Consider the following 17,720-nt stretch of genomic DNA (forward strand, 5'->3'; position numbering starts at 1 on the left):
AAAAAAAAAAAAAAAAAGAGGAAGAAGAGAAGCAGAAGAAAGAGGAGAAAAGGAAGAAGGAACGAAGGAACGAAGGGAAGAAAGAAGGAAGGGGAGAAGGAGGGAAGACAAGAAAGGAAGAAATTCTCCAAGAGAAATGGAAGAGTGTTTGCATGATGCCCCACTCACCTCTTCTACCTGGAAATCCGTACAGAATAAATTAAAAATAGAGAAAGCACCAGAAAGGGCTACATAGCTTTGTAATTACAAGATTGATGCATCTCCTTGGGCTTGAATCCCAGCTTGTCCACTTATCACTGGCGTGTCTTTGGGAACATTTCTTAGTTGCTCTTTGCCTCAGTTTTCTCAAGAGTAAGGTAAGGATAATACTGGTATATACCTATAATACTGTTGTGGCAATTAAATGAGAAATTATGTAAAGCTAAGCTCTAAAGTTGGTGACAAGGATGCAAATGTTCAATACACATTAGATGCACTTGTTTTGTTTGTTTTGGGGATTGAACCCAGGGTCTCACACACTATACCACTGAGCTACACCCCTAGCCACTCCCCTCTTTTTTTTTTTTTTTTTTGGAGAGTGGTCTCAATCTCATATCATGGAAGGAGAAGAATTATCTGCCAAATGTACTCAATTGGGAATGAATTCCTGAGAGGCCAAGTTCTGCCTGCAGTTCCCCTTATTTCCAGCAGAGGACAGTCTCATCAAAATAGTGACAGGGTTCTTAAAATTCTGAAGGTGAAGTTGGTAAATTTGAGTTTATTATGTTTATTATTATTATATAAAGACCTTTACTTCAAATAAAATAATAAAATGTGAATGGATTGGCCTGAGAAAGTACCAGTGTAGGGACCGGGGTTGTGGCTCAGTGGTAGAGCGCTTGCCTAGCATGCGTGAGGCACTGGGTTCGATCCCTGGCACCACATAAAAATAAACAAATAAAACAAAGGTATTAGGTCCATCTATGACTAAAAAGAATATTATATAAAAAGAAAGTATCTGTGAAGCCAGCAAATCATTGGGAGAACTATGTACATTACTGAAGGAAAATCCCAGCGAATTATGCTCAAAAGGTGGGGAAATTGGACTGTCTTTACAGAAGGAAGAAGGTCCATATACTTCTTTCATGAGCACAGTGGCTACAGGTGATTCCTTATGTTTCTAAACTCATTTGCTTCTCCCAGTTGACTATCAATCAAATTATTAGTTGAGGTCCCAAGAGCCATGTAACCAACTAGAGAACATCTAAAGTTCTTTCAACACTTAGTTTTGGGACTTTTCACAGATGAGGATGAAAAAGAAGGATAGAAGATACATAACACAATCCCATCTGAGTCCATCACACCTCTTGTACTGGAAAACAAAAACAATAACCCCTTTGGTACTATTAAGTTTTCTGAGTCCCAGGTAGACATATTGTGACATTTACATAGCAACACTTCATTCAGCCCCCACACTTTTCTAGTGACCATCTGGGTCAGCACAGCACTATACATGAATGTTGATATAAATAAAAATGTAGGTATTGCAAGCCTGAATCATTTCTAGTAGATTTTGCCCTTCCTGTTCTCCAGCTGCCAAATTTGGTGAAAAACAATGCAATGTAATCTCCAATTGTTTATACAATTTTCTTTATAGTTGGAGATAATTTCACATCTTTGTGCCTCAGCTTTCTCACCTGTAATTCACTACCAGTGTTATTAAGTACTTTATTATTTTTTTTAAGAGAGAGAGAAAGTTTTTTAATATTTAGTTTTCGGCGGACACAACATCTTTGTTTGTATGTGGTGCTGAGGATCGAACCTGGGCCGCACGCATGCCAGGCGAGCGCGCTACCGCTTGAGCCACATCCCCAGCCCCTATTTTTTAAACAAACGAAATAATGAAGGAAGGGCGTTAGAAACCTAGCTGGAGCCCGGTACTGTGGTTCATATCTGTAATTCCAGTGGCTCAGGAAGTTGAGGCAGGAGGATTGCAAGTTAGAGGTCAGCCTCAGCAATTTAATGAGGCCCTAAGCAACTTAGCAGGACCCTGTCTCAAAATAAAATAATTAAAAAGTTCTGGGGGGAAGAAGGTGGGCCTCTTTCTGTGCCTACAGCAGCCATGGCTTGTGGTCCCAAGAAGCATCTGAAGCGGGTAGCAGCTCCAAAGCATTGGATGCTGGAAAACTTGACTGGTGTGTTTGCTCCTTGTCCATCCACTGGTCCCCACAAGCTGAGAGAATGTCTTCCTCTCATCATTTTTCTAAGGAACAGACTTAAGTATGCCCTGACAGGAAAGGAAGTAAAAAAGATTTGCATGCAGCGCTTCATCAAGATTGATGGCAAAGTCTGAACCGATATAACCTACCCCGCCAGTTTTATGGATGTCATCAGCATTGATAAGACTGGAGAGAATTTCTGTCTGATCTAAGACAAGACACCAAGGGTCCTTTTGCTGTTCATAGCATTACACCTGAGAAGGCCAAGTACAAGTTGTGCAAAGTGAGAAAGATATTTGTGGGCACAAAAGGAATCCCTCATCTGGTGACTCATGATGCTCGAACCATTCAATACCCTGATCCCCTAATCAAGGTGAATGATACCATTCAGATTGATTTGGAGACTGGCAAGGTTACTGATATCATCAAGTTTGACACTGGTAACCTGTGTATGGTGACCGGAGGCGCTAACTTGGGAAGAATTGGTGAGATTACCAACAGAGAGAGACATCCTGGCTCTTTTGACATGTTTCATGTGAAAGATGCCAATGGCAACAGCTTTGCCACTCAGCTCTCCAACATTTTTGTTATTGGCAAAGGCAACAAACCATGGATTTCTCTTCCGGAGGAAAAGGAATCTGACTCACCATTGCTGAAGAGAGAGATAAGAGACTGGCTGCCAAACAGAGCAGTGGGTGAAATAAATGGTCCCTAGGTGATATGCCTACAGAGTAGAGGTCTTTGTACTTAATTAAAGAAAATATAGCAGGATGAATTGAAAAAAAAAAAAGTACTGAGGATATAACTCAGTGGTAAAGCACCCCTGGGTTCAATCCCCAGTATAAGCACCCCCCCCAAAAAAAAAACACAAAGGAAATTAGCTAGTTGTTATTCTCTTTCTGTCTTCTCTGAAACCTCACTGACTTTAATCTGCTGCTCTCTGCATCTACAGTCTTTTTCTCGTTTGAAAGTAAATGGCAGACATCATGATACTTCAACTTATATCTTTTCAGAGCAAGGACCCTCCAACATAACCAGAATGCCACTATCTACCCAAGAAATCAAATAACTTTTGATCCCAACATTTGAATTTCCATTTCTCCTCCCCAGAGTCACTAGAAGTCAGAATTCTACATCTGTTGCTATAAATTTGACTATTCTATGTACTTCATGTTAGTGGAATCATGACCTTTTGTGACTGGCTTATTTCACTTAGGATGATGTCCTCAATGTTCCTCCACGTGTGGCAGAATTTCCTTCCTAGTTCAGGCTGAATTCCATCATATGTACAGAGTACATTATGCTTCTCTGTTCATCCACTACTGTAAACTTAGGTTGCTTCCACCTTTTGGCTATTGGGAATAATGCTATGAATATGGAGGCACAAATGATTCTTCAGGACCCTGCTTCTGATTGTTTTGGATATATACTCAGAGATGGAATTGCTGCCTTATATGGAAAATTAATTTTTAATTTTTTTCAGTGCTGGAAAGTGAACCCAGGGCCTCTCACATTCTTGATACATATTCCACCACTGGAAATAGAGGTTATCCATTTTCTGGAATTTAAGCAAATCTCCTAAAGGGGAAGAGAAAAATAGGGGAGGGGAGGCAGCTTTATCTTTACTATTCTAGGGTGTCTCCAAAAGGATATGTCTCTAAACACCTCCAGAGGCCATACCGCTTCTAATTCCCAAGACCATTTGCTTGGCATCTCCACTTTCAAGAAGGCATGAATTATGCAGAAATGTGAGAAATCCATGGAGAAAACTATGGAGAATTGTCTTCTAACAATGGGCCACAATGTTAGGTGGGACCACTCTGCTCCTGAAAGCAGGGGTGGATGAGCCTTATAGGCAGGGGTCCTCTTCCCTAACTCAGGTTTAAAACCTCAGGGGCACAGTTGACCAAAGAGAAAAAAATGGAACCCAGTTTTCAGATAGCTCATATGCAGATTGCAGATAGTTATGGCGTTGCTGTCTTGTTCAGGGTGTTTCTGAAAGACAAGGAAAGGGAATCTACTTCTCCAAATAATATGACAACCACTTTGGAACTAGAGAAGCCTTGGGGACAGACAAGTAGCTACTGATTTGGCTGGATGATAAAGGATTTGGAACTTAGTATGAATTTGATTGGCGGATGATGACATGGAGGTTTGTGGAAGAGTGCTTGGATGGATCTCTTAGTGAAGAAGAATTAAAGACAGGCAGTCAGTGTAGATAGGTAATCGGGTCAGATGGAGAAAATGGAGGCCGGTTTGGGTCCGGGAAGTTGGAAACCATCCCTGGGAGATTAGAATGTTAATGCCTCCAGAGCACTTTGATTATCAAGATTACCTGCCTATAGTGCCCCTCCCAGAAGGTTGGTAATGAAGCACCCCCTGAACAGGCAGGGAGCTACTAATTAAGGCCCCCTGGGTTGCTGCTCCCTTCCTGCCCTGATCACTCCACCTTGGCCCTTCCAGCCCACCTGCTTCTCCCCAAGCCATCCCACCACCATCTCCTGGGCCTAGTCATTTATGCAGGAAGGAGACAGATAAGGAGGAAGAGAGTAGGAGAACAAAGAAAGTCTAAAATGTATAAAAGGGGTAGGATGCTTTCACTTCTTGGGATACTGGGATACCAGCTATGGCCCCCTTCTGTCTCCCAGGAGAATTCTGTGTTACATTTTGTAAATAAAACCTGCTTTATATGCTTGCCTCGGTGCTTCTCTAATGTTCAAACTTCAATATTTGAGAAAGCAGAACTCACAGATAACGGGTGGTATCATTAGAATGGACCTAAAGTTGGAGAATATTTATGTCCCTCTTGGAAGCTAAGCAGAAAGACTCACTGCAAAAGTGGCTATCACTAATCAAGTAAACAAGATGACTGCCTGTCAGGGGTTCTCTGTCCCTGTCTGAAAGGAAAGTGAGAAAGCAAGAGACGGGCAAGCGAGAAATGAAGGACAGAGACCAGGCAGAGATCCACACAAAGGCTTATTTGTCAAAGCTGACCAATAAAGGCCGTCTCTATAGGGTGGAGAGAGGCCCCGAGATGTTTGGGTGCTGAGATTTTGTGGGGTAGGGGTTTGGAGTTGGAGTTGTGGTGCTGTGGGATAGGCTCAGGGGCCTACTTTGGAGTCATTCTGACAAGTAGTAAGGTGGGAGGCGAGCCTTATCTCAGGTAAGGTGGAGCTCCTCACAAATCTTAGGGGAAGTGTTCTAGTTCTGAAGCTGATCTTTGTTTCATAAATATCATTTTGTAAAGTTTACATATATTGTTGAGTTCACATGAATATTAGCTAACACATGATATTACATTTAAAACATGAATTAAAGAAAGGCTGGGAGCTTTTAACCTTTTGTGGAAAAGTAGCAAAACGTTTTTGTGTTTTACAATGTCAACCTTTACATAGATTAGGCTCTCATTAACTTAGAAACATATTTAAATTGTTCGCCAGTGTAAAAAATAACATGAAATTTTATATCTTATTGATAACACTGTCCAACTGGAATCCTTACAAAAAGTGGCCATGGTGGCTGATGAACTCAGCCTAATTCCATTTTAAGATTGGTAGCCATCTTGTCACAAGGTCATGAAAAGTTCATTTCTGTTTTACTATAAAATGCTAAGATTTGTATTTGGCCTAATCATACTCTGATGTTTAAGCTTGTTTGGAATTCCTGCCCATGCTCTGAACTCACCCGTGCCTGGCTCTCCTGGACCAGATAACAAGCCTCCCTGAAAACTCAGTGGTGCCTCATAAATTCTGATGTTAGAATCTGAATTTACTCCCTACTTGAAATATGAAGCCATGTAGATCATTCACCTACCATCTGCCTTTGTATTACGCTTGCCAGAACCCTGTTAGCTGTAAGTTCCCAAGACAAGCTGCCTTTGTACCTTGTTTTGTAAAACCCCCCTCTGCCCTTAGACTAGGGCTGTTCTCTGGCCGGCTTCTGAGTGAGGTGGTCACTGGTCAGCCCTCTTGTGTACACAATATAAGCTTGCTTTAATTTGGTTTAAATTGGAGTCAGTGGTCTTTTCTTTGCGTCGAGGGTTCAACAGTGGCAAGGCTGTCCATAGGCTCCACCACACTTCTCATCAAAGCCAACCTGGCACTTTCCACCAATAGCAGATACCACAGTTGGGCACTATTCCCTGGGGACCAGCAAGCTACTTCCAGCACCAACATTCAAAGATGCTTTTTCCCCGCCTCCAGGCTAGGTATTGAACCCAGGAACTTGCACAGCTGGGCAAGCACTCCACCCTGGGCTACAGCCTCAGGCTGACACATTGTTTTTGATCCAGGAACTTATAGGAAAAGAGGAGGGCAATGGATTCTCTGGTCTAACCAAGCACCCATCCACCAAAGGCAGCTGGCCCTGGAGAACAGCAGGACAGCCTGTTGAAGCCCAGGTATGGCTCTTGGCCCAGAGACATCTGGGGAAGGGATTGTGTTCTGTACCAGCAGCCAACATGGGGTCTCTCTCCCAGCAACAACAACATGAATGGGGTGATAACAGAGAAAAAGAATTAACGAGAAACATTTTTTTTTCTGTTTATTTTCTGGAACACTACTGAGGTATAATTGACAAATAAAAATTATCTATATTCAGGGTGTGCAACTGGGAGGACTTGATGTACATAGACATATACGTGAACAGTATCCATAGCCTCAGTGAAGTTGGAACCCCAGAGCCAGCGCTGCGTCACTCTTCACAGCTCTGAGATTTCTGGTGGCAGCACTGCCAGTGGGGTGTAGAAATAGAGGAGGAAGTTTCAGCATCCATCTTAAACAGGCTGAACACATGTGACCAAAGACCAAGGCTTTGGTGCATCATCTCACAATCCACTCAGCCTTAACTCCCTCCAGCATCTGGAGAGGGAGGGTCTGTGCTCAGGGACCACCAGGCAGCAGCACTTCCCCATAGATGGAGGTGATCTTTCTCACTTTTTTTTTTTTTAAATACTGCAGTGCTGGGGTTTTAACTCAGGGCCTCACACATGCTAAGCAAGTGCTCTATTATTGAATCACATCCCCACCTCTTAAAAAACAAAACAAGTCATAAACAATGATGTATTTTATGGTCCCATTGGTGGAGAATTTCTAGAAATGGTAAATGTACATCAGTGGTTTCCTGGGCCTGGGAATGGGAACAAGATTGATGCATGAGGGAAGTTTCTATGGGGGTGGAAGTATCCTAAAACCAGATCATGGGGAGAGTTGCATTTCTGTTTAAATTTGCTAAAATAATGCAGTGGCACATGCCTGAAATCCTGGCTATGCAGGAGGCTGAGAAAGAAGGATCTCTTTCTTGATCCCAGAGAACTGAGACGAGCCTGGGCAATATAGCGAATCCTGTTTCTAAAAAAAAAAAAAAAAAAAAATATTACCAGGGGGTGGGTGCAGGCATCAAGCCCAGGGTTTGGTGCATGTTAGGCAAGCACACTACCCCTGAGCCACACTCCAGTTCCTCGGATGCAATGTGCTTATTGCTAGAAAAATAAGGCTGATCTTTGTTTCCTAACTGTGTTGCTAGGTTTTCGTCACCACTCCAAAATACCAGGGATAATTAACTTATAAAGAGAAATGGCTTATTTTGGCTTATGCTCTCAGAGGTTCCAGTCCACGGTCCCTTGGGCCTGTTGCTTACAGGTCTATAGGGAAGCAGCATATGGCACCAGGAGCACGTGGTGGAGCAAAACCACTCACCTCATGGTCGAGAAGCAAGAGAGAGCCATGAGGAGCCAGGTCCCACTAGCCACTTCAAGGACATGCACCCAACCACCAAAAGTGCTCCTACTAGGTCCCATCTCATAAAGATTGAACCACATCCTAATAACAGCATCCTGAGGACCAAGCCTTTAACATGTGACCTTTTGGGAAACAGCTAGATGGAATAACTATAAGCAGTTGTTCACTAGGATATTTCACACCTCTCCTGCTCCACTAAAATGAAACTTATAAAGGAGGAAATGACTCCCCCACGGTGCTAGCAATCGAAACCAGGGCTTCTCACATGTTGCACAAGTTTTCTAGAATTCAGCTATCTCTCAGTTCCCCAAAAGTTTGTTTCTTTGTTTTCTGGTCCTGGGGATTTTGAACCCAGGGATGATGTACATCGAATGACCTCCCCAGCCCTTTTTATTTTTTATTTTGACACAAGGGTCTCACTAAGTTGCTTAGGGCCTCACTAATTTGCTGAGGCTGGCCTCAAACTTGTGGTCCTCTTGCCTCTGCCTCCCAAGTCACTGGAATTATGGGTGCATGCCACCATATCAGCCTCCAAAAATTTTTTTTGGGGGGGTAACTGGGAATTGAAGTCAGGGGCACTCAACCATATTCCATTTGATTTAGAGACACAATCTCACTGAGTTGCTCAGGGCCTCACTATTGCTGAGGCTGGCTTTGAACTCGCTATTCTCCTGCCTCAGCCTCCCGAGCTTCTGAGATTACAGGCGTGTGCCACTGCACCTGGATAGCCCCCAGAAGTTTTTAAATATATAAAACAAAAGATGAGTTTGATCATCAACACACACACACACATACACACAAAAGATGATGGGTTACAAAAGAAACCAATTACATTTATATTCAGGTGTCAATATGACACAACACATTTTGATTTTGTCCTAAATCTGATTCTTTAATAAACCATTAGATTACAAACTCTAGGGGCAGACAGAAGAATGCCCTAATCTCCAGGTGACCATGATTCTAAACAATCCTTAGAGACTTTTGCAGTAACTGTACATGATGGGAGGTTGCCTGTCACCTGTGTTGGTGACATAGCCACAGATATTACCAATTCCAATACAGGTGGACTGTAGCCCAGCTCCTAGCTGGAGGAAAGGTTGACTTGCAGTTAGAGGTGGGAGAAAGCTGGGATCTCGTTCCATGCAAGTGCTGGGGGCAGGGAAGTGGCTGTGGCTGTGTGTTGGGGTGGGGAGGTTTTCTGGTTATTTAGGCTTAGGAAGAGGAGACCTTTACTAGGGGGTCAAGGACTGAATGTGTATGGACCAGGGTGTATGGATGGGGATTCTAGCCAGAGGCTATTCCTGCCTGGAGAGGCCCCAGGATCCACCAACACAACCCTTACCGCCTCCTTTAGGTTTCGGAAATCTGGAAAAATATCCCTTGGTTGGACTCCCCTCCCCCAAGCCCATCACTCAGTTCTCCCTTTCCTACACTCATGCCCCAGGTGACCCAGCCTGCTCCCTTCTCTAGAGCACTCACCATCCATATATCAGTCCATTAGCCAAGACACTGACTCTGACTCTGTTGTGGTAATGAGGGACCGACCCGGCTGACATGGTCTGACCCGAGTGACCTGCTGTGACTAGTAATGCGACTGCCTTCTTAGACACTACTAGGCAAGTCCAGCGCCCAGGCATAAAAAGGCCAGGCTTGAGAGACCTCCAGCAGCTGCGGATCCCGGGGACCTAGTAGCCAACACCATGGCCAGCCACAGCCTCGCCTGCTGCCTGCTGGGCCTCCTGGCTCTGACCTCTGCCTGCTACATCCAGAACTGCCCGCTGGGCGGCAAGAGGGCCACGCTGGAGCTGGACGTGCGCAAAGTGAGCCACCCGACCCTAGGGCCCACAGGGACCACCACCATGCCGCTCTGTCCCCTGGATCCCGTCCCTTCCTCACATGGGAACCCAAGGAGTTTGGCAGGTTTCCACTGCTGCCCTTAAAGCTCAGTCGGGCCCCAGGACCTCTAGCCCCCTGGATCTGGCCAGCATTGCGGAGCCAGATCCTAGCTTCAGTCCCGGCAACCCAATCCCGAGTACCCCGCGGGGCGGAGCCTCCAGGGGGTCCCCACCTTCCCCGCGATCTCCCTCCCACTCAACCTCTCCGTTCCCCGCAGTGCCTCCCCTGCGGCCCCGGTGGCAAAGGGCGCTGCTTCGGGCCCAGCATCTGCTGCGGGGACGAGCTGGGCTGCTTCGTGGGCACAGCCGAGGCGCTGCGCTGCCAGGAGGAGAACTACCTGCCGTCGCCCTGCCAGTCGGGCCAGAAGCCCTGCGGGAGCGGGGGCCGGTGCGCGGCCGCGGGCTTCTGCTGCAGCTCAGGTGAGCCCTGGGAGGCCAGCGCGGGGACCCGGGCTCAGTGGGATGCGGAAAAACCGCCACTGACACCAACTCTCATTGCAGATGGCTGCCGCACAGACCCCGCTTGCGACCCCGAGACCAACTTTTCTGAATGATGACTTCGGGTGGTACTTCGAACATATCCCACCGCACCCCTCCCTTCCCAAAGGCACCCCTAAAGTAATGAGAATCAAACGAAACCACCGCGGTGGCACTCGCCTGTATACCTAGTGACTGGTGTCTAGGCAGGAAGATCCCAAGTTCGATGCCATGGAGCCCCTGTCTTAAAGTGAAAAATGATTGGGGCTGAGGGTGTAGCTCAGTGGTAGAGCAGCCCTGTGTTCAATCCCCTCTACTGCAAAAATAAATAAAATGAAATGAAATAAAGTAGATCTTTCCTCTCCTATTCTTCTCTCGTCTGTCAGAAATGAGGGGAGGGATCAGGGAATGAATGACTGCTCCCTACTGGGACTGCATTTCAGCTGTGCTGGTCCAACTGAGGTCATGAGGGTCTCAAATACCCCAATAGGGCCCGCTCCAGAGCAGTGAAAAGAACCCAGCACCCCACTTCCAGCAGGGGCTGGGACCTGGAGCAGGGCACACCTGAGGAAGTCCAAAAGGACAGCATCTTGTCATCTGCACACAGTGTCTGAGAGGGGAACAGGGGAAGGGGAAGGGACAGTGGGCATCCAATGACTCCCTGACTCCTGGAGAGAGGCTACCTACGTACTCCTGCTTGCAGATTGAAGGGGTAGAGCTGGCCAAGTGGACAGCTCTGTGGGGACAGCTGAAGGACCACCACCATGTTTCAAAGAGCTGGACTGTCACACCCCAAGGAGGCCACTGCTGTGCTGAGTTGGGGAGGCTGGACTGGGGCACCCACAAGACACTCCCCTGCTCTCCCTATAGCTGGGTCTCAACCCAGTGGCCTGACTCCTGCCTGTGTAGAATCAGAATTTGTCAGAGATGAGCACCACCCAGAGGACCTGCAGTCCTCAGCACCCATAGCCACAGAAATGACCACCAAGCACAGAGGGGAGAGCAAACTGACGGGACCCTTCCATGTATACTGCCCACCTATTCCCAGGTCAAGGATCCTTTGTGGGATCAGATAAAAGCCCATCCCTCTCTCCCAGAACACGCCTCATTCACCTGCCCATGAGGCTGGCCACACCTCAGAAGGCCCTGCTCACAGCCTACTCCAAAGTGCGGGAGAATGTACCTCACTGATAGAGAGCTTGCCTCACGTGAGGGAAGCTCTGGGTTCTGTTCCTAACACTGTGAAAATAAATAAACATATAAATAAATAAAGTACAAGTAAATAACAATTAAACATCTCATTTCTGTAGTTTTCTCCCATATCCGACTAAGTGGAGACCATCAAGAATGAGCCTCAATGGCCCACCAATAATGGGTGAGGCTCAATCACAAGGTAGAGACTCAAAAATTTATTCTGTGAGGATACAAGGTTTGAAATTAATTTACCAATTTTTTTTTGGTGATGGGGATTGAAGATTGTATATATCAATTATAAAAATAGTCAAAACTAACGTATGGTGCTGGATTTCTAGGATGGCACAATGACACAAAGGGATGCTGAGAGACTTCTGGATTGCTGCTCACATCCTGTTTCCTGGACTGGAAGCTGGTGAAACAGTGTTTAGTTTATAAGATTAACTAAACTGCTGGGCGTGGTGGTGCATACTTGTAACCCCAGCTACTGGTTATGCTGAGGCAGGAGGGGTGTTTTACTGTCTAGGGGAGGGTTCATTGTCTCTGTTCAGCAAAGAATTGAAGAACAGGACACAGAGATAGCAAGCAAGCAGTATGTTTTTTGCAAAAGCAAGATATAGATTTCAAAGAGAAGGGGACGCATACCTGGGAATCCAGTGGGGGAATTTCAGCGTTTTCTTTTTATGGTCTCTGGAATTTTCTCCTTTCCTTATCTTCTCCCCTGTCTATGCTCTCCTCACTGTTATTGATTGGTCCCCCCTCCATCCACACATCTGTTTCAGTTTTTCTATTGGGTCCTCTGCTTAGGAGCACAAGTATGGAAGTGTCTCTATAATTGGGTCCTCTGCTTGTATCCATGAGTACTTTTGTCAACCAGGAAGTTGACCTCATCAGAAGACCTCTCCATGCTCCTTTGTTCTGACCCTACCCCCAACTTCCTCACTAACCATCTTACCGTGGCTGCCTAAGTCCTTTCACATCTCCCTCAATTCCCCTCTCAGAGTGTTAGAGTCTGTAAATAAGTCAAAATAACACCTGGCATTTTGCCAGGGGAATGTTAGAGTTCGTAAACAAGTCTGGATGGTGCCTGGCAAAATGCCAGAGGGAGTGGTTTGAGAAGTAACAAAAGCAAGCCATAAAGTGTGGAGATTCCTGATTGGTTGACTGATGTATCTAGTTTATGTTAATTAGATAAGCTGTGTGGAATGTATAAATACTGCTCCTGTCCTGCAATAAACGGCTTCCACTCCTGCTGTATCAATCTACACAAGTTGCTCGTCACCCCCCAGTTATTTTGCTGCAGCCGGACTGCGGCAGATGGTGGCCCGTACGGGGAGCCCCTGGACACTCGGGGGTAAGTGACGAAAAAAAAAAGCTGCCCATCCATAGATAGGACGGGAACAAATCTGCTCCTCCCTAGGCAGATAGGCGAGAGGAAAAATGGCCATTTCGAGAAAATGGAGAAGATTGATACAGTATGTTTGTGTCTTGTTTTGTCTCAGTGTATTGTATTGTCTTTGTGATGAAAATATGGAAGGGGTGAGAAGTAAATTAATAAGGGAAGAAGGCACCCCAGTGGAACCAAGAATAGTTAGGGCATGTGTTGATAAGAGCCCAGGAACTCTAGTCAGAAAGAAAAAGAAAGTTCAGAAGAAGAAGGATTATCAGGAAAAAAGTTGCAGCAAAAGGCTATTACTAAATACTTTTCGTTACCGGAGGGTGCGTGAAGCGGAGAGGCGGCTGCCGAGTGTGCAAGCCGGTCACAGCGCAGCAAGGATTTTCCAAGAGGCGGCGGCGACTGGCCCTTCCCCGCCTCCTGGCCGGGGAGCTGGCTCTTCCACTGCCGCGAGCCCAAATCTAGACCTGACCTGGAGGCACAGTCTCGCAGGCTCTTGCTCCCTGTGCCCAGTAGCAGTTTGAGTCCGGGACACTCCCCAGGGCCATCTGGGGCTGCCCAGGCACTACAGCCAGCAGAAGATGCTACTGGTGTCCCTGATGTTTGGTCATTTTCAATGCCAATAACTAAGCTACAATGGTTCTCCCACACCTGGAAGCTGATGAGTAATGAGCACTATTAATGCTTATTTCAAATGTAAAAAAACCTTGAGATAATGTACTAAATTGTTCAGAAGGTTGTTTTCTTAGTAGAATGCTACAGGATTTTCTTTAGCCATCCGGAGTTCCTGCCTTCGTCCCAGTGCCGGTAAAGACCAAGGTGGAAGAATTTCCAGTGTTGCTGAAAACCGGACGAGACTTTGGCTGAGAAACAGACGAGACTTCGGATCAAGCTAGCTGCCTGCAGAACTTACCTGGACTGTGATTTAAGCTAGCTGCCTGCAGAACTTACCTGGACTGTGATTTACCTGGACTGTGAGTTAATCTATTGAGACACTGCTTTACCTGGACTGAGACAACAAACTGTAATCTACAACAAATTGTAACTCGGTATCTTTGCTAACAGTGTCATTGCTGGTATAATTTTTCCAAGGGCTTCTTGCATGGAGCCATCAAGTGGCTTGGTATTGTGGCATTTTGTATCCTCCCTTTCTGCTTGTATCAGGTTATTTATGGTGTTTCTGTAAAAACCACTATGGTCGTTATTTAAATTAAACAAAAGGGGGAAATGTTAGAGTCTGTAAATAAGTCAAAATAACACCTGGCATTTTGCCAGGGGAATGTTAGAGTTCATAAACAAGTCTGGATGGTGCCTGGCAAAATGCCAGAGGGAGTGGTTTGAGAAGTAACAAAAGCAAGCCATTAAGTGTGGAGATTCCTGATTGGTTGACTGATGTATCTGGTTTATGTTAATTAGATAAGCTGTGTGGAATGTATAAATACTGCTCCTGTCCTGCAATAAACGGCTTCCACTCCTGCTGTATCAATCTACACAAGTTGCTCGTCACCCCCCAGTTATTTTGCTGCAGCCGGACTGCGGCACAGAGGATACCCTGACTACTGTTGGGAGTTGGGGCGATGACCACTGTAGCTATTTCAGGTCTACAAGGGGCATCAATGGAGTAACCAGGATATCCTGCCGAGGACGGTCTAGGGTAAGTGGGAAGCAGCAGGCAGGTCCAGAGGCCAACACTGATGATAGACATCAGTGGGTCCATCAATGGGTCCATGGTAGAAGTCTGGAGGGGGCTCATTTGTAACACCATCTGAAGTTTTATTGTCTCTACCCAAGAGGAAACAAAGCAAATAAGCAAATTGATAATGCAAGGACCCCAAAGAATTAGCAACAGGGCTGACAGAGGCACAAGCAAAGGAAAAAAAACATGAGGTAGATTTTACAGCTTTGGATAATCTGTTGGATGATGTCCTTCAAGCGTTTTCCTGAAGACATTTTCTGTATTAGGGTGAGAGTATTATCTCTTTCCAAATGGTAGAGGTGATGGATAGACTTTAAAACTTTCCACTGGGATGCTCGGGGAAGTGATTGGATGCCCTCAGGAGAAACGCACCCCCCTCTATAATCTAGTTGGTATCCCTGATTAATAGCTTGCTGAGTCTCTTCCATCGAGTAGTGGGGACATTCAGGGGACAGAAAAGAATTTTCCCATAGGAGTGGGGCAACTGTGGAACCCTGTAAATCAGCTGCCTTGGCTGCTACATCCGCAGCCCTATTTCCTTCAGCTATTGTGTCCTCTCCCTTCTGATGTCCAGAAATGTGGATAACTGCTACCTGAGAGCTCAGGCAGAAAGATTGCCTCTAGGAGACAAAGAAACTTCTTGGCATGCTTTACAGGAATGCCTGCAGCAGTTAAGCAGTCTTCACTTAATTAGTGAGGGCAACTAATTCTGCCAGCTGAGCACTGGTATTAGTAGGAAGTAGCCCTGATTCAAGAACCTCAAAATCTGTCACAACTGCATATCCAGATCTTCAAGTCCCATCAATCACCGATAAACTCCCATTGGTGTACAGAGTGAGATCAGGATTATCTGTAGGATGCTTGGATAAATCTAGCCTGGTAGAATAAGTTTACACTAAAACTTCCTCACAGGAGTGGAGAGGTTTTTCCTCTATCTCAAGTAAGAAAGATTGGATTGAGGTTATGACAAGTCTTTAAGGTAATCTCAGGTCCTTCCAACAAAGGAGCCTGATATTTGAGTATATGGTTGTCTGTTATCCAGAGAATACCTTTAGCATTTAGGATTCCTCCTGTGCGATAGGAGGTAAGTAGAGTTAGCGGGGCTTCCCAGAGTAGGTTTATATGCCTCAGGGACCAATAGTCCCACTGCAGGCACAATGCTAAGACATCCAGGCCACCTCTTGGCCACCTTGTATGATTCTTTACTTAGGTATCTCCCTGGCTGGAGAGCGGCCCCTCATGATTGCATAGTGCCAATCCATTCCCCAACTGAGTGGGCAAGCCCAGAGCAGGGGCCTGGGTCGCAGCTCTTTTTAACGTATTGAAGGCTTCCTGGCCTCTGGAGTCCAATTAATAATTGCCTGTGCTTCCTTAAGGCATTCATAGAGGGGTCTTGCCTTCTCAGCATATTCAGGGATCAAAATTCCACAATATGGAGTGTGGGAGGCTGTTGCGCTGTGTGACCAGTATTTTCCTTACCTGATTGGTTGAGGTTCTGTCAGTCACTTCCCGTGATCTGGCCACATCAACGTGGCCCTAGATGGCTGCCCTGATCCCAGAAGTCACAAAATGTCGCAAAATGTGTCTTCATGAGTAGGTGTGCCTTCCTGCAGCCCCATGCGAGCTACGCTCACCAGTTCATTTGTGATATTACCCCCTTGCCCTGTTTGGGATAGAATGTTCCATGGAAATGACCTTTGTGTGTCCCCTTCTTTACTCTGCCCTTGGGTGTGGCCTTCCTAGATGTCAGTCAACCTGCTGACAGCGGACATCATGAAACTAGACTCAGCCCCCTGAAACCTGACCCCTTGCCTCTTTTGAATGGCTTCTCCTCAATAAAAGGGGCCAGCTCTCTCTCTCTCTCTCTCTCTCTCTCTCTCTCTCTCCCCCAACCCTTAAGGTCAGAGAGCCGTCACCTGACCCCAAAGAAAAAGGTACCTCTTTCTCTTGTGTGGTTATTTTGTGCAGCCCAGTTCCCCTGTAGTGCCTCTGAGTGTTTTTGTCGCTGGGAATGGGACAATCGGGCTGTTCCCAGAAAGCCCCTGAGTCACTTTACCATCTGAGGAAGGGGATGGAGTATGGGTTGAATTCTTTCTGGGCCAAGCTTCCGAGTTTCACCTTTCAATACCATGTCCAAGTAAGTAACCTGGGATAGCACAGCTGGGCCTTCTCTCTGGAGACCTTATACCCCCTAGTGATCAGGAAATGGAAAAGAGAGCCAGTGTCCTCAGATATCATTTTTTTTCTGAAGGGCCACATAAAAGAAGGCCATCTACATACTGAAGGAACACTGTTTTAGGGTGTGACCAGTCCATAAGGTCTTGTGTCAGTGCTCATTCAAACAGATGGGGACTATCTCTAAATCTCTGGGGAAGGACTGTTCAGGTAAAGTGTCCTGCCTTAGAATAGGATCCTCAAAGGCAAATAGAGGTTGGCTTTTTGGATGTAAAGGAATGCAGAAAAAGACTTCCTAAAAATCTAGGACAGTATAATAAGTAGTTCCCTGGGGAATCTGGGTAAGGAGAGTAGAACAACTGGATGCAAGGGACCATTGCTTCAAGGATTATATGAAGGTCCTGAACTAATCTCCATATATTGGGGGTCCTTTGGGATCCCCAATATAGGAATATTATAAGAGCTGGAGCACTCTACCAAAAGTCCCACTGAGCTCCACCTCCAACTTCTGCCTGTTTCTTAATGAGCTAAATATTGAACTTGAGAACTGTGAGAGATCAGAACAAAAAAAGCCCAAACACACATGAAGGAGAAACAGAAAATAACAAAGGACAGAAAACACAAACAAGGAGCTCAGTGGTACAGCACAGGCCTCGCCAGTAAGAAGTCCTGGGTTCCATCCCTGACATTGCAAAAACAAAACAGGATAAAACACACAAAAAGCAACCACACACACAAAAACAACAGGGGAGGCTGATAAGATGAAAAACTATTTATATAAAAATATAGAAACAAAACAGTCCTTTGTGAAGACTCGACAGGATTTTTTTTTTTTTTTTAACACACTGTCTTGCCAAATGGCCTAGGCTGGCCTTGAACTCTCCATCCTCCTTCCTTTCTCCTATGGGATTTTCCCTCTCTGTTGTACCCAAGATCTTTTCCAGGACA

General features: G+C 45.8%; 1 protein-coding gene and 1 pseudogene across 1 annotated transcript; both read left to right on the plus strand.

Moving 5' to 3' along the window:
- Window positions 1-2,086: 2,086 nt before the first annotated feature.
- Window positions 2,087-4,867, plus strand: LOC125619036 (annotated as a pseudogene).
- Window positions 4,868-6,415: 1,548 nt separating this feature from the next.
- LOC107159856 (oxytocin-neurophysin 1) lies at window positions 6,416-10,664 on the plus strand. The gene is made up of 4 exons (XM_015506540.2): window positions 6,416-6,597; window positions 9,546-9,759; window positions 10,053-10,254; window positions 10,336-10,664. Exons 2-4 carry the CDS (start codon window positions 9,640-9,642, stop codon window positions 10,386-10,388), a joined length of 375 nt encoding a protein of 124 aa, XP_015362026.1. The 5' UTR covers window positions 6,416-6,597; window positions 9,546-9,639; the 3' UTR covers window positions 10,389-10,664.
- The last annotated feature ends 7,056 nt before the right edge of the window (window positions 10,665-17,720 follow it).

The sequence above is a fragment of the Marmota marmota genome, unplaced genomic scaffold (genome assembly GCF_001458135.2).
Source record: "Marmota marmota marmota unplaced genomic scaffold, marMar, whole genome shotgun sequence".
Classification (NCBI taxonomy): domain Eukaryota; kingdom Metazoa; phylum Chordata; class Mammalia; order Rodentia; family Sciuridae; genus Marmota; species Marmota marmota.